At 37.1% G+C, this 24,023-nt stretch overlaps 1 protein-coding gene across 1 annotated transcript in view; it reads right to left on the bottom strand.

The window, feature by feature from the left end:
* BICC1 (BicC family RNA binding protein 1) overlaps positions 1–23,941 on the bottom strand; it is a 307,521-nt gene extending 283,580 nt beyond the window's left edge. Inside the window, exon 1 of the mRNA XM_029931720.1 lies at positions 23,752–23,941. Coding sequence (XP_029787580.1) covers positions 23,752–23,941 — 190 coding nt within the window. The remainder of the gene's footprint in view (positions 1–23,751) is intronic.
* Positions 23,942–24,023: the final 82 nt, after the last annotated feature.

The raw sequence follows: 24,023 nt of genomic DNA, 5'->3' as shown, positions 1-24,023 counted from the left end.
GGGGGGAAAAGAGGTGGTGGTGATGGTGGAGGGCACTTGAGGGGAAGAGCACTGGGTGTTGTATGGAAAACAATTTGACAATAAAATATTATGGAAAAAAAAAGCAGTACGTGGTGTATAGATATACAATGGAAAATTATGCAGCCATTAAAAAAAAAGAATTAAATCTTACCATTTCCAATGACATGGGTGGAACTAGAGGGTACAATGCTAAGAAAAGTAAGTCAGATAAAGACAAATACCATATTATTTCACTCATGTGGAATTCAAGAAACAAATGAGTAAAGGGAAAGAGAGAAAGAGGGAGAGAGGGAGAGGGGGAGAGGAGTGAGGGGGAGAGGGGGAGAGGGAGAGAGAGGGAGAGAGGGAGAAACCAGGAAATGGACTCTTAATTATAGAGAACTGATGCTTACCATCAGTAAGGGGGATGGAGATAGGTTAAAGTGATGGGGATTAAGAAGTGCAGTTGTCCTGATAAGCACCAGATGTTATATGGAATTGTTGAATCATGAGACAAGAATCACAAGACTACTGTTCAATCAGCAGATCTGAAACTAATATAACACCATACATTAACTAACTGGAATTAAACAAAAAACTATTTAAACAAAAAAACTGCCATTGTATTGTGGGGGTTATAATGTAAATAGGCATAATATACATGATAACATCACAAAGGAGGGAGAATGGTGGTAAATGAATCTATATGGTTCCAAGGGCTTTCCTTTCACATAAACTGGTATAATAATCCTTTTTTTTTTTTAAGAATAAAGGAATACTGTTTAATTATTCTTTCCCTTTATTAGGATAGTAGCATACATAAATTCATAGAGAGGATGACGTATCTTTTTTTATGTTTTTATGATGCTGTCAAGTTGGTTTCCATATAATACCCAGTGCTCATCCCAACAAGTGGCCTGCTCCATGCCCATCACCCATTTTCCCCTCTCCCCCACACCTATAACCCTGTTTGTTCTCATTATGTAAGTCCCTTATGGTGTGCCTCCCACCCTCTCCCTAACCATTTTCCCCCTCCCTTGCCCCTCCCCCATGGTCCTCTGTTAAATTACTCCTGTTCTGCATATGAGTGAACACATATGGTATCTGTCCTTCTCTGCCTGAATTATTTCACTTAGCATAACCCATCGAGTTCCATCCACATTGCTACAAATGGCCAGATTGCATTCTTTCTCATTGTCATGCAGTATTCCACTGTGTATGTAAAACACATGTTCTCGATCCATTTGTCACTTGATGGACATTTAGGCTGTGTCCATGATTTGGCTATTGTTGAAAGTGCTGCTATGAACATTGGGGTACATGTGCCCCAATGCATCCTGTATCCCTTGGGTAAATTCCCAGCAGTTCTATTGCTGTATCTAGGGGAGTTATATTGATAGTTTTTTGAGGAACCTCCATACCGTTTTCCAGAGTGGCTGTACCAGTTTATATTCCCAACAGTGTAGGAGGGTGCTCGTTTCTCCACATCCTCACCAGCATCTATAGTCTCTTGATTTGTTCATTTTAGCCACTCTGACTGGCATGAGATGGTATCTCAGTGTAGTTTTGATTTGTATTTCCCCGATGATGAGTGACGCTGAGCATCGCTTCATGTGTCTGTTGGCCATCTGGATGTCCTCTTTGGAGAAGTGTCTGTTCAGGTCCTCTTCCCATTTCTTCACTGGATTATTTGTTTTTTGGGTGTGGAGTTTGGTGAGTTCCTTATAGATTTTGGGTACTAGCCCTTTATCCGATATGTCATTTGCAAATATCTTTTCCCATTCCATCAGATGACTATTAATTTTGTTGATTGTTTCCTTTGCCATGCAGAGGCTTTTTATCTTGATAAGGTCCCAACAGTTCATTTTTGCTATTGATTCCCTTGCTTTTAGAGATGTGTTGATCAAGAAATTAGTGCAGCTGAGGTCAAGGAGGTTATTTCCTACTTTCTCTCCTAGGGTTTTGATGGTTGCCTGTCTCACATTCATGTCCTTCATCCATTTTGAGTTTATTTTTGTGTATGGTACAAGAAAGAGTGAACCCTAATGTAAACTATAAACTTCAGAAGACTGTGATATGTCAATGCAGGTTCAGCAACTGGAACCACTATGGTGGGAGATGTTGGTAATGACTATACATGTGTAGGGACTCAGAATATATGAGAACTCTCTACCTTCTGCTCAAGTGTGGTGTGAATCTAAAAATAGACATAAAGTCTATTAAAAATTAAAATAAGATAGAAATAAAAACAGATGAGACAAACAACACATAATAAGATTATAGATCTAAATCCAACTATATCAATAATTACATAAAATATTTGTGAATCTAAATGCTCCAGCTAAAAGGCAAGGATTATCAGAGTACAAAGGATAAACTATGGTATGTTCATACCACAGAAAGCATTCAGCAATGAAAAGTGTAGCTATACAAAATGGATGGATCTCCATTTTGAGGGAAAAAGCCAGACCTAACATTACATATTGTGTAATTATGTGAAGTTTAAATGAAGGTAAAACCTACCGAGGTATATAGGGATTCACATTTGTGTGTGGCAAAATTACACGGCAACCTAAGTCAGGTATTACCAGAGAAATGAGGAGAGCTGTGACCTTCAAGGGTAAGGTATGGGAATGAAGAGAGTGCTTCTAGGGTTCTGACAATATTTTCTTTCTTGACCTGAGTGGTATAAATAATTCATTATTCATTATTCTGCTACCTTTGCTCTATTGGTGTTATATGTCACAATTTTAAATGTTAAAAACAACAACAGAAAATTACTCTGAACTAACTCGATTATTTCACAAACTGTGAATTTTTTTAAACTGTGGGTTTGAAAGTGTTAAAATGGAAATAGTCATAATAGAAGCACAAAAATCATATGTATTTGAAAAAGACATTTGTGGCGATAACACACAGAATAGTTCTATCCCAAAATTATGGTCACAAAATTCTCAAATTCATAAGCATAATAAATTATATAGTATCCCTTGATTAGCTACTTTGTAAATACAAAATCACTTTTTAGAATAGATTTTTAAAAATTTACCAATGACTAGGGTCAATTTTACAAAAGGTTTGGGTTCTTCATTACTCCAAAAACTTTATAGCCTTACATTAAACACCAGTGTAAGAACTTTTAAAAGACATATCTCAGTATATTTTGAGTAACTGGAAATCTTGGGCACCGTAAAGGGCCAATAATATGATTTAAAGAATGCTAGCTTTGTATAATATAGTTGCTTTTGTTTGTTTAATTAAAAGTTACTGTGAAAATCTTTGGTCAAGGGAGTTTAACAGCCTTTGCTATCTTAGTCTACGAAAGTCAAGTGAGTATAGAACTTTTTCACCCAAAAATTAACCTCTCCCAACCTCTAGCAGCAACAACAAAACTAACATTTTAAAATTCTTCTTCACCACTACCTCTATATTTTCTCAAAGGTTTGGGGAACCCTGGACATAGTTTACTCAGGTGTGGGTTTACTCAGATGTGTGGTATGGGAAGCCTAGGTCTACCACAGAAAGCAGGGGCAAATAGGTGAAACAATGCTATTCTTCCACTTTTCCAAGCACTGAACTCAAGAGTCCCTTCTATTGATGATAACATGAGCACAATAAAAAGGCGCTTATAGCTTAGGGCAGTGGAAAAACTAGTCATGTGAAGACTTTTATGTCTAATCTTCAGAAAACTTATTTCCAGTATATGTAATTTTGAAGGTTTTGTTTTGGGTTTGGGTTTTGGTTTTTTGGTTGGTTAGTTGGTTGGGTGGTTGGGTGGTTTTTGATTTTCTGTTTTGGTGCTACATGAGAATAGGTTTATTTCAGATCCTGCCTTTCCAAACAGGTCTCTGGTGGTCTCTGGCACTGCTACAAATTGTACAAACTTATGAACGCTTGAAGACGAGTTCATATTTCTGCAAAGTAAGGTCAGAGGTCCTCGACCCACTTTTCAAATCCAACTGTTCCATCATCATGACCAACCTGAATTTCTTAAAAGTGCTTACCAGATACAAAGTTTTAAAAAAAATGTTAAACCGTTCAAAGACTACATGTTTCAGCTAAATGGGTATATCCTGATTTGCAAAACAGAGAAATATATTACATTAATTTGTTAGTACTGTCATAACTAAGTACAACAAACTGGGTGGCTTAAATAACGCAAATTTATCGTCTCCAGTTCTGGAGACTAGAAGTCCAAAATCAAGGTGCTGCCAGGTTGTTGTTTGTTTTGTTTTGTTTTTTCCTGAGAGCTGTGAGGGATGGCCAGTTTCTTCTTATGGCTCTTCACAAGATCTTCCCTCTATTGTGTGTGTCTAAACTTCCCCTTTTTTATAAATACACCAGTCACATTGCATTAGGGTCCACCCTAATGACTTTGCATTAATTTGATTACCTATAAAAAGATCCTATCTCCAAACAAGGTGACTTTCTAAGATACTGGGGATTAAAATTCCAACATACGAATTTTTGGTGGACACAATTCAATCTATAACATATATATATACACATGTATGTGTGTGTTATATGTGTGCGTATTACATATGTACCTGTGCATATAACTAGAATCATTCCTAACAATTAAGAAAATAATTGCACTAAATGTTTTTCATACCACTTCTGAATGTGTATTTTTAACATTCACAGTATAACACATTTCTACTTCTTTTCTTCATATATGCATAACCAGGTCACACATACAAATCCATGCCTTGTTGCCAAACAGAGGTATTTCAAACCAAGGAGCCTGAAAATATGGAAAATAGGGCATATTTTCCGAAGGAGGTAAAGATTATAGTGTAACCAACAGGAATGTGCAAGCCAGCAACAATGTAATTTAGTAGCTGAGCCAAACCAGGATAGTCCACTTTAAAAATATGGAAAGTTAAGAAAGTGATATCGTTACAATTATTAACTATGGAATATAAGAACATTAAATTTAAACTTCAAGTCACACAAATCCATTTTGTATATTTATTTTTTAAAAGAAATATCTATTCAGCACATTTGGGATTTGAGAGCTTGAAAATAACTGAGTCCTTTTTCCTGTGTGTGCATGTTAACACCAAATGTAAATGCTATTACAAGGCTCCAGTTACTGCAGGACTCTGTCTTCATGTCGACTTATTTTTATGCATCTCTCAGAAGGAAACACTCATGGTTCAGGTTCCAATGGATGAGTGCTTTCACCCTTATGAAATACAGAAAGTACTCTCCCTTTTAAACTACTAACAAAAGGTAAATAACTACTATGACTTTTCAAGTGCCTTTGCTCTTATATTTTTAAAGCTTTTTAAAACATTTTTAAACAAATTATGACTGTTCAAAAGGTTTACCTAAGGCAAATCTGTCCTATGGGGTAAAAAAATCAGATGACAATACACAGGATTCTTTTTTGGTTTTTATTTTAGACAAATATGTAACATTTCCCATCTTAACCATTTCTAAATGAACAGTACAATAGCACTAACTATATGTACACTGTTGTGCAACAAATCTCTAGATGTTTTTCATCTTGTAAAACTGAAACTCTGTAACTGAGCAAGGACTATAACTTTTCTATTCTACTCCCTCCAGCCATATCTCAATATTGTCCATCACTTCATTTAGTGAATGCAGCACTGCAGTCAGGCTACTAGCTGCAAAGAAGACATCGGAGGTTTGCCCCTGGAGATTTTTCCCAAAGGCTCTTGTAAAAGATAGGACATTTTTAAGAACAACAATGGTAACGATGAAATCAAAATCTGTTACTGCCCTACAGAGTACAAACGCTCTGCTGGCTATATAGTTATTCCATCTAATGTTTGTGTCACTATTTATACCATCTAAACATAAAACAAGTGCTTGTAGGAGGTCCACTAAAATTTCAAAAGCATCATGCCTGCCTGTCCACTGAGAATAGCAAATTTCCTTGAGTTCTTTACCCTTTTCCTCACTGTTCTGAAAGAGGACAGAAATGACATTGTCAAGCTCTAAAAGCAGTTGTGGAGATCGATGGAAGAAAGAACAGACTTCCTCAATGGTTCCTAATTCAACAGATACTCCCACAACAGACATGGATTTTGCCAACCACATATTTAAGGCACAGGAAGAGCAAAGTGTGTAGACAGCTTGGGGATAGTTCTCTAAAAGCCTAGAAGCAACAACTTTCATTTTGGAAGAAAATCCACTGGACACAATGTAAGCCTGGCCACGACAGTACTCCATGTTCAGTCCCCACTTCTCAGTTATCGTGGTGTGAAACTTCACAGCCAAAATTTCTGCATCAGCTTCGTAAGGCAAGAAGCCCACAAATTCCTCTCTCAGGTTATGAGACTCGTCGACAAACCTCACCAGCACAGGCAAGTGCTCTTCCCCCGCTATGTCCACTACGTCCGTCAGTGATGATGGAGAAGAAGTGGGAGTCTCTCACTTCCCTGAGGGTTTCCTCCTGAATGCAGCTCTCGCAGATCTCTAGCATCTGCTTCTGCTGTGTTTTCGAGCAGAACAATATGTTAACTGCTGTTGTCTCAAAGCGCTTTCTCAGAACCTCTTCGCCAGAATTGATCCGGCACTCCAGCAGTGCTTCGAAGTTATCAGGAGTAAAGAGTCCCTCTGGGAGCCCATCAGTTTCATGCCCATCCAGAGGGATGTTTTGTTTTCCCATAAGAATCAAAATTTCAAATAAAGATTTTAAGTATTCTTTGTTTTCTTTCTCTTCAAGGGTCAAAGGTAAAATGTCTTCATCCTGTTCTTCACCCCCTTCTTCTGCACTGGCGTTCTGAGCATTGCTGTTGTTGATTTCCTTATGTTTTTGTTCCTGTTCAGAAGTTTCATCAATTTTTTTCTGTTTCAGTGTCCTGATTTTATCTGCACTCAATTCTTTTATTCGTTTTCTGTGTCTACTATATGGATTGTTCAAATGACTGGTAAGATCAAATATTGTTGGTATTGCATTATCTCGAAGAACTGTCCTATAAGGACTCTCCCAATGACTTCACAAGTATCTGCTTCAATTAATTTTGAGAAATAAAATAACCCAATCATTCTTTAGTTTTCTGATGCCTCTGCAAAATGTATAGTTCTGCAGATCATGGAGGTCTCAAAGTGTTTGGCACATAATCGATAATGTTTATTGAGTTGATCAGGTGTTTTATCTTCTAAGTCTGCTCTCCTACAATTCTCCACCCACTTCTGGCATCTGGCCAGATCCCGCGGGAACCTGAAGAAGGCCAGGTCCGACTGCGTGCTCTTCCTCGTGCAGTTGGGGGCAGCGCAGAAGTTCGGCATCGTCGCCCACCCGCCAGCCGGCCCAGCCGCCCGCCTCCCCTATGTTTTCTGCTAGGAATTTTATATTTTCAGGGCTTACATTTAGGTCTTTGAACCATTCCGAGTTAATTTTTGTATATGGTATAAGGTAAAGCCCCAAACTTACTTGGATCTCTAGTTTCCCTAACACTATATGTTGAACAGACTATTGTAGCCTTGGCATCTTTGTCAAAGACCTTTTGACCATATAAGGGAAGTAAGTTTACATCTGGGTTCCCTATCATGTTCTTTTGTTTGTCTTTATACCAATCCCATACTGCTTGATTACTGTAGCTTTATAATATGAAGTCTGAAAGTGTGAGGCCTCTAACTTTGTTCTTCTTTCTCAAGATTGACTTCACAACCTGGGGTCCTTTAAGATTCCATATGAATTTTAGAATTTCTTTTCTCTTTCTATGAAATATGACACTGAGATTTTGATAGCATTTGCATTGACTCTGTAGATAACTTTGAATAGTAGGGCATTTTAACAATATTAAGTCTTCCAACCATATACAGAAGATGTCTTTCCACTTATTTGTGTTTTCTTTGATTTCTTTCAGCAATGTTTTGTAGCTCTCAATATGAAAATCTTTGACTTCCTCAGTTAAGTTTATTCCTAAGTATTTTTATTCTTTTGATGCTGTTTTTTGGATTGGTCATTGTACAGAAGTGCAATTTATTTCTGTGTGCTCATTCTGTAACCTACAACTTTGCTGAACTCATTTATTCTAACAGTTTGTGTGTATGTGGAATCTTTAGGGCCTTCTATGTATAAGAGCATGTCATCTGCAGACAGAAAAATGTCACCTCCTCCTTTCCTGTTTGGATGCCTTTTGATTTCTTTTTCTTGCCTGATTGTTTCGGCCAAGATTTTCAGTACTTTATTGAATAGAGGTGGTGAGAATGAGCATCCTAACCTTAGAGGAAAAGCTTTCCGTTTTTTTCACCATTGACTGATGTTAGCTGTGGCTTTTCATATTTGGCCTTCCTTACATTGAGGTAATTCCCTTCTATTCTCAGTTCACTGAATGTTTTTTATCATGAAAGAATGATGAATATTGTCAATTTTTTTACCCACTTGAGGTAATCATATGGGTTTTGTCCATCATTCTGTTCATGTAGTATATTATACAGATTGATTTTCACAAGTTAAATCATTCTTGCATTCCAGAAATAAATCTCACCTGGACATAACATACAATCCTTGTAATATGCTGTTGAATTTAGTTTCCTAATGTTTTGTTGAGGATCTCTGCATTGATATTCATTGAGGATATTGGTCTATAGCTTTCTTTTATTGTAGTATCTTTGATTTTGGCATCAGGGGCCTCACAACATGAATCTGGAAATATCCCATCCTCCTCAAATTTTAGGAAGAGTTGGAGAACTGGTATCAATTCTTTAAAAGTTTGGTATCATTTTCCAGGGAAGCCATTTGATTCTGGGCTTTTCTTTGTTGGAAGGTTATTACTCATTCAATCACCTTACTAGTTATAACTCTGTTCAGACTTTTTATTTCTTCATGCTTAGTCTTGGTAGATTATATATGTTTGTAAATGTATCCATTTCTTCTAAGTTATTCAGTTTTCTTGGCATTTAATTATTCATAGCTATCCTGTATGATCTTATTTCTGTGCCATCACCTGTAAGATCTCCTTTCATTTCTGATTTTTGTTGACTTTCCTTTTATTCACAGTCTAGCCAAAAATTTTTCAAATTCATGAATCTTTTCAAAGAATCAACTCTTTGAATGTCATTTTTTTCTGTTATTTTTCTACTGTATCTACTGTTATTTCCTAATCTATACTATTTCCTTCCTTCTGCTAAATTGGGGTTTAATGTGTTCTTTTTTCTAGTTCTTTGAGTTGTTAGACTGTCAATTTGAAATTTTTACTTTTTAATATATGCATTTATCACCATAACCTTTACTCTTAGTACTGCTTTTGCCGCAGTCCATAGTTTTATTATCTTGTTTTCATTTTCACTTGTCTCAAGATAATTCCTAGTTCCCCCTGTGTTCTCCCCTTTCACCCACTGATTTATTCAGGAACATGCTGTATAATTTTCACATTTCTGTGAATTTTCCAGTTTTCCTTTTGCTCTTGATCTCTAATTTCATTCCACTGTGGTCAGAAAAGACACTGGGTATGATTTCAATCTTCTTAAATTTGTGAAGAATAGTTTGCAGCCTAATATATGATCTATATTGGAGAATGTTCCATGTATACTTGAGGAAAATGTGTATTCTGCTATTGTTGGGTGGAGTGTTCCATATAGGTCTATGAGGTCCGATTGGTCTGTCAGGTTGTTCAAGTCCTCTGTTCCCTTGTTAACCTTCTGTCTGTTTGACCTATCCCCTTACTGAAAGTGGGGTGTTGAAATCTCCCACTATTATTACTGTTACTATCTATTTCTCCCTTCATTTCTGTCAATGTAATGTTTGCTTCACAGTTAGGTGCTCTGCTATTAGGTGCACATAACTGTTACAACTTCCTATGGAACTGAGCATTTTATCATTTTATAATCACCTTCTTGGTCCCTGGTGGCAGTTTTTGACTTAAAGTTTATTTTATCTGATGTGTATGGTCACCCCTACTCTCTTGGTTACCATTTGCAATGGAATATCTTTTCCATCCTTTCACTTTTGGCCTATGTATGTCCTTATATCTAAAGTGAGATTCTTGTAGACCACATTTAGTTGGCCCTTTTATTTTTAATTCATTCAGCCTCTTTATGTGGGGAGTCTAATCTGTTTATGTTTAAAATAATTATTGGAGTGCCTGGACGGCTCAATTGATTAAGTGTCCAACTCTTGGCTCAGGTCATGATTTCATGGTTCCTGAGATCAAGTCCCACATCAGGCTCCAGGCTGACAGCACAAAGCCTGCTTGGTATTCTCTCTCCCACTTTCTCTACCTCTCCCCGACTCACAACACACACATACATGTGCAGTCTATCGCACTCTCTCAAAATAAACATTTAAAAATAAATTAATTAAAGTAATTACTAATAGGGAAGGACTTACTATTGTCATTTTGTTAACTGATTTCTGTATGTCTTATAGGTATTTTATCCCTCTTTCCTCTCTTGCTTCCTTCATGTTTCATTGATTTTTTTTTTACAGTGACAGGTTTTGCTTCCTTACTCATTTTTTATTTTGTGCATCTTCTATAGGTATTTTCTTTACCAGAAAGCTTTATATTTATACACGCTTTCATGTTGCTGTCCTTTCAACTTGAAGAACTCCCTTTATCCATTATAAGGCACATCTAGTTGTGATGAACTTCTTCAGCTTTTATTTATCCAGGAAAGCCTTCATTTCCCCCCTCATTTCTGAAGAACATTTTTGCCAGATATAGTATTCTTGCTCAAGAAGGTTTTTTTTCTTTCAGCACTCTGGCCTGGATTGTTTCTGATAAGAAATCTGCAGATAATCATACGGATCTTCCTTGTATATATAACGACTTATTTTTCTCTTGCTGCTCTCAAGACTGTCTTGACTTTTGACAGTCTGAATATAGTATGTCTCAGGGTAGACTTTTTTAGATTCATCCTAGTTGGAATCTTTTAAGCTTCTTGAATCTGAATGTTCATTTCTTTCCTTGTTCAGAAATTTCCTGCCATATGTCTTCAAAGCTCTCTGTTCATCTCTTCAGGAACTCCCACGTTGTATAAATTGGTCCATTTGACAGTGTCCCATAAGTCCATTAGAATTTTTTTCACTTTTCTTCATTTTTTTCTTTCCTTTCATTTCAAATGAGCTGTCCTCAGGTTCACTGATTCTTCTGCTTTATCAAGTCTGCTATTGATCCCCTCTACTGAATTTTTTTTTCAATTAAGCTACTTTTTCAGCTCCAGAATTTCTTAGTTCTTTTTTAGTTTCTTCCTCTTTTGTTAATATTTTCATTTTATTCATGCACTATTTTCCTTATTTCATTTACTCGTTTATCTATGTTCTCCTGAAGCATACTGAGTCTCTTTAAGCCAATTATTTTGATTCTTTGGTAATTCATAGATCTCCATTCTTTAGTGTTGGTTTTTGAAGATTTATTTGGTTCTTTTGATTGGGCCATGTTTCTCTCCTTTTTCATGTGCCTTGTTGTCGTACTTTTTTTGTGATTTTTGTATTTTACAAAAGCAGCCACCTCCCGTTTTTATAGACTGACTTTGTATATTGGAAAATTTCAATCAATCAGCCTGGCTAGAGATTTTGGGGGTCTCTCCAATGTTTTGCAAGGACACATGTTCTCTGGGCTTGTGTGTGTAATTTTCCGATTAGAAAGGTTTTCCGGTTTCTTTTTCATGAGGCTTTAGTCTCCTTCTCCCTCTGATGTCTGAGTACTGCAGATTCTCTGGCACTACCACATGCAACTGAGCTCTCTTTGGTTCTAAACAGCCCCAGGCATCCAAAGTATACCAGATCCCCATCAGTACTCCAAGTGAAGCAAAATATAAACCAACTCCTCCTAGCCCCTCACCCCCAAAACCCCAAAAGTGGGACATGGGATACATGTTCTACTATTCTCTTTCCCTTCCAAGGGACAAGCAGCATACTGGGCTTTTCCTTCTAATTACTAGTTTTATTGGTCTACAGGAAGGGCTGATGTAGATGAAATGAAACCACTTTTCTGGCCCATTTCAATGCAAATGTTCTTGCCTTTGAGCTTGCATGGGCATTTTCATACTGGCTTTTTGGACTGTATATTGTTAAGTCAGTGTTTCTGTAAGGGAGTGAGTTCTACAGTTGTCTACTCTACCATCTTTCTGACCACATACCAGTTTATTTCTGTAATGTCACATTATAACAAATTCAGTGGAAACATATACAATGGCAGTCATCAAAAATGTATAGTAAAGACTACTCTGTGATTTAGAACAAGGGTATAATATATTTTAAACATCCACTTCTGTCCCTTTCTGAATTTTTTTGCATCTAAAATATACAAAATTATTGTGCTGTACGGACTATATATATCATCTCACCTCTACCACATTTCATCTCTGACTCCAGTCAAGCTACAGTTAATGACTCTGTGCAGGTGTCAACCATCTCTGTGATAACAGTGCCTCATCTCAAGCTTACAGCAGACAGACTTCTTACTTCCTGCTTTCGGAGTTTGTTGGATGCATGCAGGGTCAAGAGGTATCACACATACGTAACCCCAAATTTCTGAGAAGGCAAACTTCATGGGGTAACCCTCAATCCTCTTGAAAGAGAGATAGTAACTTTTAGACAAAGAGCTTCTCCTTTTTTTTTAGTCCCTGAGATGGGTGATTTAGGGATGTAGTCTCTGGGACTCACCAGAAATAACATTCACCCTTAGAGGTAACCAAGTCAATAATGCATCATTGTATTGGCTTTGGCTTCTTCTTCCCCATTTGACTCTCATTATTCCCTCATCTCCTCTCCTTGAGAGTATTTCACACATAAACTAGCTATTGCAAGTACTAGCCTTGAGGGACAGAGGTAGACAACCCCAGGCTAAGAAGCACATTATGTAAGCCGGACCTTAATCCATGGGATTTTTTCTGTTATTGAGTATAGATGAGTCTCTTCTCTTCCACTAGACTGTATTCCTCTTAAAGATAAAAAGCCTTACTCACTTGTGAGGTCTCATAACATGACCTTGTGATTTTTTTAACACATACAGTAATTTCCCATTAGATATTTTAGATGGCTCACTATTCCTAATGATTTATAATAAAAGACAATTTCACAAGCTTGAAAGCTAATCATTTATGCATATCTTCAAATTCAAATCCACTTTTATAATATTTTGTTGCTAAAGGCTAGATGTTTGACTTGCCCAAACATGCTTTCCATAGATAATGCATCTCAGACATCCATTCACTGATAGTAAATGTATTTTTGAAATAAATCTTTTTTCTTAGGTGACAATATGACTACTCTACTAACAGTGTTATACTAAATTACAAATCCCATAAAATAATAAAAATTAAAACTATAGATTGATGCTAATCTTGGTTTCCTATACCAACAATAAAAAATAAATTAAGAAAAGCATTCCCCTGGATTAAAATAAACATTTCTTTATATGATTCCTCCTGCAACACCCAAGCTAAACACATATTTTTCTGGCTTTTTAAATTAGATCATAATCAAACAATTTAAAAGATAGCAATTTCTAGGGGCACCTGGGTGGCTCAGTGGGATAAACATCTGACTCTTGACTTGGGCTCAGGTCATGATCTCATGGTTCATGGGATTGAGCCCTGTGTCAGGCTCTGTGCTGACAGTGCAGAGCCTGCTTCAGATTCTCTCCCTCTCCCATTGTCCCTTCTCCACTTGAGCATGCTCACTCTCTCTCTCAAAATGAAATAGACATTTAAAAAAAGATAATAATTTCTTGCCAAAATACTGATTTTGCTTAAATGGAACTTCAAAAGCTCAGAATATGATAAAGGGACTAACTTAAAAAATAAATAATACAAGCTATGGTGGTCTTCTGTACAAGAGAAATATTGGGTTAGTTCTCAATAATGACCAAGCAATTAAAATAATTCTAAAAATACTTAAAATTTGGACACACAGCAGTCTTTTTAACTGAGATTTTACTCAAATGAACATTACTATATTTCTAATGGTTTATGTGACATACGCAAATCTTGGCACATGAAGCTTGATAACTGGACATTTTGGCAGAGAAGAAGGAAAATGGGACCAGAAAATGCTACTTGGAAAAGCATACAATCTCCTTTGTTCATCTAACACAGTAAGTCAACAACAAGTGTCAACTATGGTCAACACTCCCATCCCTGCTCAATTACTAGAGAGAACCTTAAATTAGCTAACAACGAGCCCATAGGGCACTGTAAACTTGACTGTCAAGATGTTAGCTCATAGTCAGCTGTCTTGTGACTATTCACTCCCCCAAAATCAAGATATTCCAACCACCATTCTATCCTCTTCCCCCATTTGCTGTGAATGCTGGCATGTGTGGTATCCTACCCAAACTACTCATGTATATAGACTAAGTCAGCCTCCAACACCACATGTAAGGCACTATTGGGCTTGTAGTGTATGCTGTTCAAAAGAGTCAGAACGCTAAAACTGGAAGGGTCTTGAGGCGGTATCTAATCCAAAATCTTGAGAGGTTAAATGACTTGTACAGAGTCAACGGCAAGACTAGCTCATGAACTCAAGTTACCTGACTCCTGGTTACCCATTTTTCCGAGAGGAATGGTTTATTTCCTTCTAATCAAAAGGATCTCAGTGAGTATCCTAGTGCAATGAGCAAACTAACATAAAAAGCCACTTATGTCAAGAATGGATTATCTCTTATCTGAGATGCTTTAAAATCATATTTAAACAAGTATCTGAAGATGTATTCCTGTAAGAAAAAGATAAGCCAGTGTCTGCAAATAAATAATTATGCTAACCTAGATAAATTTCACTGTATAAAATTAATCCAGATCAGATACAGATTATTCAACATTAACCTCATCTAAATTATACTGCATATCCTCATTTAAAACTCTGCACTAAAACACTATCACTAACCATACAAGACTCTACACAGCCCTTAGGATAAAAGTAAAGAATGACCAACTTGCATGTGGATAATTATTATGCCTTACTTATGTAAAGCAGAACTGTTGGTATTTCTTAAATACCAATTTAATAAGTCCAGTTCCAGGAGGTCAATGCAAGGTTGGATAAGGTCACAGGAGGTCACAGCCAAGAGGTCACAGCCCAAAATGGAACAGTTTTTAATCAAGTTCCACATGGGCCATTTATTCTATAAACACAGCACTGGACTAGATGCTGGAATAGGAGATGAATTTGAAACATATAGGCCATGTACAGGGAAAAATCGTGAGCCAACCTTGTATATATGATCATATAATCTTCACCACAGCCCTGATATCTGTATGTACTAAGTATGATATTCTGACATGAGATGGTTTAAAATTGCTTCACTAGTAAGAATTTTTCTGATGTGAATAATCAAGGATGCAAAACACATTTTTCGGCAAGAGTGTTTAGGACAGCAATACTAATATTCATCATCGGCAGTTTTTTGAGTATATGCACCTGACACTGGTGGATACTTTACACACAGCATTTCTTCTAATCTTCACAACCTAGAAAGTACTTTTATCCTCATTTTAGAGATAAGAAGACTGAGGATCAGAGAAGTTATTTACAGGTCCATGCAGGAGTTATTAATCTGCCCAGGATCTGAACCTTGAGAAGTTTGAGTAAAAGCATTAGGCTCTTCCCACTCCCAGACACAAAAAAATTTTTTGTTTAATCAAAGTATGATATGTCAAGGGAATAGTTCATATCCATTTAAAACCATGCTCTTCAAAAATCTTTAATTAAATGGAAAATACTATTGACACAATGTTAAGTGAAAACTGAGTGTGATCCCACTTTAGAATGTAAGGGATACAAGACACAGAAAGATAGGGACCATATCTACCTTGGTTTTGTTGGCATCCCCAAAGCCTAACACTGTACCTTACATATAGTAGGAATTCAGTATCTGTAGTAAAAATAAATTATGTGTGGATATATTTTTAAGACCAGAAATTAATTCCCAAAATACTATCAGTGGTTATTGCTAGATTCCCAAAATATTATCAGTGGTTATTGTTAGGTTCCCAAAATACTATCATTGGTTATTCTAGATTCCCAAAATATTATCAGTGGTTATTGCTAGATTCCCAAAATATTATCAGCGGTTATTGCTAGATTCCCAAAGTATTATCAGTGGTTATTGCTAGATAAGGGTTGACATTTGATTTTTTTTTTTTTTAAACATGTATGTACTTTCTAATAGTCTGTAAGAAGTTCACATTACTTTCATAATGAGAAAAAAACTGCAATGGCTAGTTTTCAATCCTAAATTTAAGCATCTTCCTATATAAGAGATGTAATTAAGCTTGCGATAAACTCAATATGCAAACTAATATGTGGTTTATCTTATTCATTTTAACACAAACTCTACCTTATAGTTATAAAGTGAGCATTATCTTTTTATATGCCAGCACCATATGTGCGAAGGGGATTCAATACTTGTTAGAAATAAATGCTTTCATCACCTACAGTTATTAGTAGCTTAGGAGGCAGAAAATGTATTTACAAATGTATAACATCTACAAAATGCTTCCATTCATGGTTTGTGCATTTTGGATACTGCCCTAAATGTTAGTACCACAGGATTAAAAATCAAATTTGGTGGCTTCTGCATAAAACAAGGGTTTCTTGCCAAGGTCATCCCCATGCACAGAAAAAGCCACTATAAATTAGCATTAAAATTGTGCCTGATCCCTTGTAGTTTAGTAAGCATTTTACATAAAGGAATGTATATGGTCACTGTTATCTCATGCATATTGAAGAACTATATTTTAAAATAAATAAGAAGGAGCCAACTTGTATATTTTATTAGCTCATCATTCTGAACAATTTCAAAGACCAAAACATGGCACAAATTTGATAATAATTCTACTAACAAACTGCCTCTAAAATGACTTCATCTTTCTGAACAAATTCTGGCTTTGTTAGCCAGATTATGTTGCATTAACCAATCTACAAAAATCAAAAGGAGAGAAACATGAACTACACTGAACCTATCAATTCTAAAAGTAATTTGAGATGGATGACAAGCATGAAGAAAAAGGGAAAAGAGAAAGGATATCTTGAGTAATAAAAGGGAAAATGGGCATTTGTGTTGTTTGTATAATTATCAATTTTAAAAAAACACCTGACATGGAGAAAACAGTGGAGAAGAAAGATAGCTACAATATTTAGTGGCCAGAGATCCTGTTTGTAAAAGCAGTAACAGGATGAGAAGAGTTTTATATGATCAAAGATATTTTGTCTTTGGAATATATATTTATTCCTGAATTATGACAAGAAAGAAATTCTACCTACATATAATATTACCAAATAATCAAAATTTCTAGGAATTCTCAATGCAGGCCAATCTCCAAATACAAGTAAGCCTCTGCTGTTTCAATTACAACTTCAAATTTTGTCACAATTCCCTCTGCTTCATCCACTGTAGGGAAATGATGGGTTGGATCCATTCTGGTTCCCTTTTTCTTTGCTTACTTAGGTTAGAGAAGCTGGAGAAGAAGTTACATTTCCAGAATCTCTTGTAGCAAAGAGTGGCCCAAAAAAATACAGATGGAAGTTTCAGGAGAGAGAATTCTGTGACAAAATCTTAAACAGAAAAATAATGTTTATTCTCATTTCCTCTGCACAGACCCCACATACACCTCCAGGCATAGCCATAGCCAGTCTAAAACAATGAGGCCAAAAGCCATAGACTGAGGATGGGGAGGTAAGGAGGATAGTCTCTAGGCTCCTTGATGCCCTTGGAGGAACTTTTGTAGGGCTGGGACCTCTTAGCTCCAGGTTTTGTGTGAGGGGAGGGAATAAACCTCTGGCTTGTTTAAGTCACTCTGTGTTGAATTTTCTGTCACAGCCAAATACATTCCTGCCCATTAAAATCATCAATACGACAAACCTTTCTGTTTTAACTTATCAGTGATCAACCTCACCAAAACCCCAGTCTTCACAAAGTAAGATTTACTGAGAGTACATTCATTTACTGAGAGTGCCCATGAGGGCAGCGACTTAACATCCATCTCCTTTTATCCTTACAGGACCCTAGTAGAGGCTAAGTGCAGACCCCAGTTCAAGCCAGTCTAACAGAAGCTCCTGAGCTCTTTATTGTCAAGCTATACAATCAATGATGCATGTTTTCATTGTTTATAAAGTGATCTTAACCTTCAGTTCTGCTCTCTGACTCCACTACAACTGTCCTTTCTGATTGGGAAAAAAACAACTAAAAATTAAATCTTTCCTTCCCCTAAACAAAAGGGATTTACATGCAGCTTTAAAATAACAAAAACAAAAAACAAAAAGTTGGCAAGCATTTGTTTCTAAGGTTTTGAAATCTTTATCCATCACAGGGCACAGAGTTGCTGTTGCACTAACCCCTACTAAGCACCACATGCCTGGCACTAGGCTAAGGTTTGCACATGCAGTGCCCACTACATCCCCAGAAGATAGGACTACTGTTGTCCCCATTTTACAAGTGAGCAAATAGGACATGTAAGCCCACACACAGACTTTGAAAGAAGTCTCTTTCTAGACACCAATGAATGACAAGTTGAGAACAACATAAAACTGAAGGAGATTGATTTTGCAGCTAGTCTGTAGTAAAAATATCAGAAGTGACTGGCTCAGGACTCTTCAAAATATGAAAAATATTTAAGGCAAGGACAACTAAACAGGGTGTAAAGCTATCTTATCCTGAGCAAAATATGGAATTTCACACTCATGTCTAATATAGTTTTACTCAGTATATATGTACTCAACCACCTTTACAAGGAGCTAATATACTCATCATACTGTGAGCTGCCAGGAAGGCCAATAATATTTAATAGCTATAATTATTCATTTATCATAAGACCAATTTAATCCATTTTCTAATATACCTGATTTTCATTTTCAATATAAGAATGTGCATGTTATGAATTATGGTTTACAATAAATATTTATTATCCAGTTATTCAGCACTTCCTCTATGGCCAGCTCTGTAATCCTTTACAGACATCCTTTTACTCTTAATGATCACAACCACCTCAAGATGCAAGAAATATTAACAAGTTCTTTTAGAAAAAGGAGTGCAGGTGATGAATCCTCCCTATTTCCCTATTTGAAGGCAGCATCAAGATTCAAATCCACATTGGGCCCTGAGCTTTGAGCTTTTAACCATGAAACCTTCATTAGGTTATTTGATTTGTTGTTATATTAGCCTTAATCAAATATTAGCTAGAAAGCTATATTCAGCTGAGCTCATATTTATCTTCACTTTCAGTAGTCCCTAATTTTCATATATTTGTGTTTCATATTTCTCACACAAAACATCTAAAAAATAAGACCATCTTCACTAAAGATTCACTTCACTTGCTGAATTAAAAAGATAACATTAAGTGCTGCTCTTACTTTTAATCAATGATGTGTGATAACCTGTTTTAGTGGCTAGTTCTGCTAATTAAGTAAGCATAAGTAAATGATTCCCATTTTGCCTATCATTGTAAAAATGCAACATGGTTTTTAAAGTCTTTAACAGCAATATCCTAAAAGCCCACCAGATGTCAACCTCAGTTCATGAAAACAGGCCATCCCACCTTATAATACTTCCTTCTCTCTATATTGAAACAAGGGATTTGAAATTTTGAAAATGCCTATGCTTCTAAAATGTAAGAATATTTTAAATCCTTTTTCATGTTTATTTATTCCTGAGAGAGAGAGAGCAAGTGAGGGAAGGACAGAGAGAGAAGGGAACAGACAGACTCCTAAGCAGGCTCAGTGCCAGCAGCACAGAGCCCAACATGGGGCTCAATCTCAGGAACCCAGCTGTGAGATCATTACCTGAGCTGAAATCAAGAGCCAGACGCTTAACCAACTGACCCACCAAGGCGCCTGTAGGAATTTTTAATTGTAGAGCACATGTGTATGTTTTTCAACATAAAAAGAAAAGTGTAATAGTAAGACATAAAACAGTCCTGAGAAAGAGAGAGAGAGAGAGAGAGAGAGAGAGAGAAAGAGAGAGCGAGTGCAAGAGAGCAAGGTATAGACATACAAATTCTACATCTGCCTCTCAGGATCTCTAGAAAACAAAATATATTTCTGACTCTTCTGACTTTACAACGTTCTCCATCTTTCCATACCATAATTCACATTTCATTGACTTAAATGATCAATACTATTATCTCACACAAGGCATAAAATCTAAATTTTGAAAATTGATAGTAAATAAATTAAAAACAATGTTTGTTTATGATTAAACAGTGCTGTCCATGGTGTCCATTCCAAGGCTGACCATTAACTTAAACTTGAAAATAATTCTCATTTATAAAACTATTGACTAATAAAGTTGATAATCTCCATTTAGACTTGAACAAAAACATCAGATACTCTGCATGGCTGTTCCAAAGTAGTTATTAGATAGATAGATAGATAGATAGATAGATAGATAGATAGATAGATAGACAGACAGACTAGTGAGGAAGGAAGGAAGGAAGGAAGGAAGGAAGGAACAAAGAAAGAAAGAAAGAAAGAAAGAAAGAAAGAAAGAAAGAAAGAAAGAAAGAAAGAAAAAGAAAGAAAGAAAGAGAAAGAAAGAAAGAAAGAGAGAAAGAAAGCAAGCAAGCAGGCAGGCAGCTTAGTGCTTTTTCCCTACATTTTCAGCCTGGTGGTTTTTGTGTGTATCAATTCTTTTTAGATTGATCATCCAAGAATGGAATTTCATTTCTTTGACCAGTGCCCTACTGCCCATATTTTAACATCACTGAATTTTTGGTCCATTGCGTAGAAGAATTTCTCTACTAATAAAACTGCAACCCATTAAAGATTAACTTGCCCCCAGGACAGTCTCTCTAGAAACAAATTCCAAGCATTATAATCACTGATTTGCACTATGTAGACTTAAAGACAATCTTAGTTATCCTGATTTGAACTGAAAATCTACACATTATTTTAAGGCAATTAAGAAAAATGGCAAACCAGATTCACAATAATGAGAAATCCAACCAAGCAAATACTATACTTACTTAGAACTTTTCAATGATAGTTTTACACCCAAGAATATCTAGCAATATTAGAATATTTGTTGACTTACCGAACTTCCTATCTTGGTGTCTGTTTTACTTCTACAATATGAAATTGCACTACAGGTCAGAAATTTTAATAGGTGCTGGAAATCTTTTGAATTCATGATGTTTTATTATTAATAACAAAACCAATATATATTAAGCTCTTGTTTACCAACAGTGTGGCAAGTTTTTAGCTTATCAGGCATAATCTCTTAATTCTCACAGTACCATAAGAGAAATACTAATATCAGTCCCATTTAAAGACAAGCAAATTGAGAAAAAGACAGTCCCAAGATCTGTGGGATTCGAATCTAGGTCTAAGTGATTCTAAAGCCCACTCTTGCTATAATCATCTGGTTTAAAACAGTGAGACACAGGACTGTATTTGGTTAAGAAAATCAGTCTTATTCCTTCAAACACAGTAGTTCTACATAATTTAACACTAGGAAGCATGCTTTACAAAATGCCTTGTACACTGTGCACTAGGTTCTATTGTCAAACATGTTCAAAATTTACTTTCTCAGAAGGCATAAATCACTTACTGATTATTTCTAGAAAGCTAATCAAAGCACTATGTTCAAGCACTAAAGAATTCTTTGGGGCTGAATTGTAACTGTTTCATTATATATAGATTGTTGAAAAAAATATTAACTCTGTTAGGACTTTCTATAAAAGAAACTTCACCGTGAAGCAATTTTAAACCATCTCATGTCAGAATATCATACTTATGAAGGAATAACCTTCAAATTTAAGAACTGTATAACCCACATTTCATTTTATTCTAAATGAAAAAATTAATTTATTCAAAAAAGAAACCCATTTCTACCGAGGTGGCTCAGTCAGTTAAGCAACTGACACTGAATTTTGGCTCAGGTCATGATCCCAGGGTTGTGGGATGCATCCCCTAAGTCATGCTCTGCACTAAGCACGGAGCCTGTTTAAGATATTCTCTCTCTCTCTCTCTCTCTCTCTCTCTCTCTCTCTCTCTTCCCCTTCAGCCACTGTCCCCTCCCCCATACCCAGCTCATGCTCTTTCACTCTCTTTCTCTCAAAAACAAAGAAGAAAGCCACTTCTAAAGCTCAAGTTATACACAGGAGTTTCCTAGAAACTAACATCACTGTTACTACCTGTGTGTGAACAGGTAAGGAAGATACAGTATTATTAGAAGATCCAACTTACACATCATTCCAAACTAATGTAGGAAATAAACTGGAAACATGGTGAAAGGATGGGTATGTACTCTATCAGTTCAATCCAAACAATCTCAATATTTTTCTGAATATACTTAATACTTTGTTTTACAATCAGAAACGAGGCAAAAAAAAAAACCCATGGAACAAATGAAATACAATGTATTACTAAAATACAACTTTAATTTCCAAATCCACTATAATTTAATTTCTAAATCCACTATAATTATTCTTATTTGAACAACTTATCACAGAAGTAACTCTCCTCAAAAATTATATAGTTTAAGGTGGGTAGGGAGGAAAGAACACGAGGTATGTTTATCAATAAAAATAAGCAACAAGGGAGATGAGTTTGCAATTTATCCACGAGCGCTGGCCAAACACTCCTGCCATTTGTTTCTACCAAGTTACTGTCTTGGAAAACATGTTGTTCTCCCTTTAAATAATCTGCTTAATTGTTTTAAAAGCCAATGAATTTCCAGGGAGAGCTAAACAGCTCCCATGTTGTGATGCACTGACTGATAAAGTCAAAGTAAGTTATGCACAAAGCCACAAAAGATAGTTGGAAAGCTCCAATCCCCTAATGATATAAGGGCACTAGCCACTGAATGAACCCTACATACACCCTTAGTCAAATGAATGCCTGGTCCTCTACAGTATTTTAAGAATGACAGTCATTCAAACTACTCTATTTTTCTGGAGAAGGAAATGACCACATTGGTGGCTTATAGGTAGGCTAGTAATTAACATTTTTAAGGAAGGTCAAAATGACCTTGGACATTTTAGCATTCACTCTGAAAAATCCAATCATCCCATCAAAACTCACAATTTGTTTCCAGTCCGATATGGTTAAAGCTGTGGTGCCTGGGAAAATCCCAGTGAAACTAGGAAATTAAACACAGACACACACACACACACACACACACACACACACACACACACACAAACTGTGTAAGACAGACACTCATAGTACAGGAAGATTTTTATGAACTGAGTGTAACTCAGGGTGTGTTTTATAAGCCTATCAGGAGATGAACACATAGAGTCCTCTAACCCAGAAGCACTGTCCTGACACAATCCCCACACTCTGGCTGCTTACCCCCATTCAGGCCCCTCTTGCTGCTGGGTGGAGGGTGAGGGGCGGGAACTCCTATCTTAAATCCTGACATCTGCAGCGTTTCCCAATAGCTAGACAAGGCCCCTCAGCTGGAAGAAGTGGATACTGACAGGAGGAGAAACAGAGAGGGGTTCTGAGCTAGAATTCAAGGCTATCAGAGAGTAAGGGTAGAGTCACTCATACTCTGTGTGGTCCTAGTGGGTCCTGATGGCACAGCCCGGGTGTTAAGGATAAAGTTGGCATCTTCAAAGTATCCAAGAACACAACTCGGGCGCGCCAATACAAACTTGGCCTTTGGCTTTTCTGAAGCGGGTCAAGTTTGCACAAGACTCCCGGTGCCTGGAGACTTGAGAAGTGTGGAAGGGTGGAGAGTCCGTGGTGTCCTGCAGCTCCGCGGGGAAGGGGACCGGGGAACTAAGTGGGCAATGGGCTGGACTAGGGAGCTGGGCGCGGGACGGGGATGTCCAGGAAGGAGTGCGGGCTCAGTCGGGGAATTGGAGAACGCGGGGGATGCCTACCTTGTAACATGGCCTCAAGTTTCTTCCTGTCCACGCGGAAGCGTTCCTCGCTCCACTCGGGGCTATGCAAGGGCGCCCCAGCGACCAGGTCGTCCTCGGAACCCGGCATGGGCGAGTCTGTGCTGCGCTCGCTGTTGGAGCCCGGGTCCGACTGCGCCGCCTGGTAGCAGGGTTCTCCCTGGGCGGCCATGGTGGGCGCGCGGCGCTCCGGCTCCCGTCGCAGCTCTGCCGGCGCCGCCGCCTCCGCTCGCTGGCCCGGCCCGACTGGCTCC

The sequence above is a fragment of the Suricata suricatta genome, chromosome 2 (genome assembly GCF_006229205.1).
Source record: "Suricata suricatta isolate VVHF042 chromosome 2, meerkat_22Aug2017_6uvM2_HiC, whole genome shotgun sequence".
Lineage (NCBI taxonomy): Eukaryota > Metazoa > Chordata > Mammalia > Carnivora > Herpestidae > Suricata > Suricata suricatta.
The sequence above is the reverse complement of the archived record's forward strand: the minus strand, read 5'-3'. Positions and strand labels throughout refer to the sequence as shown.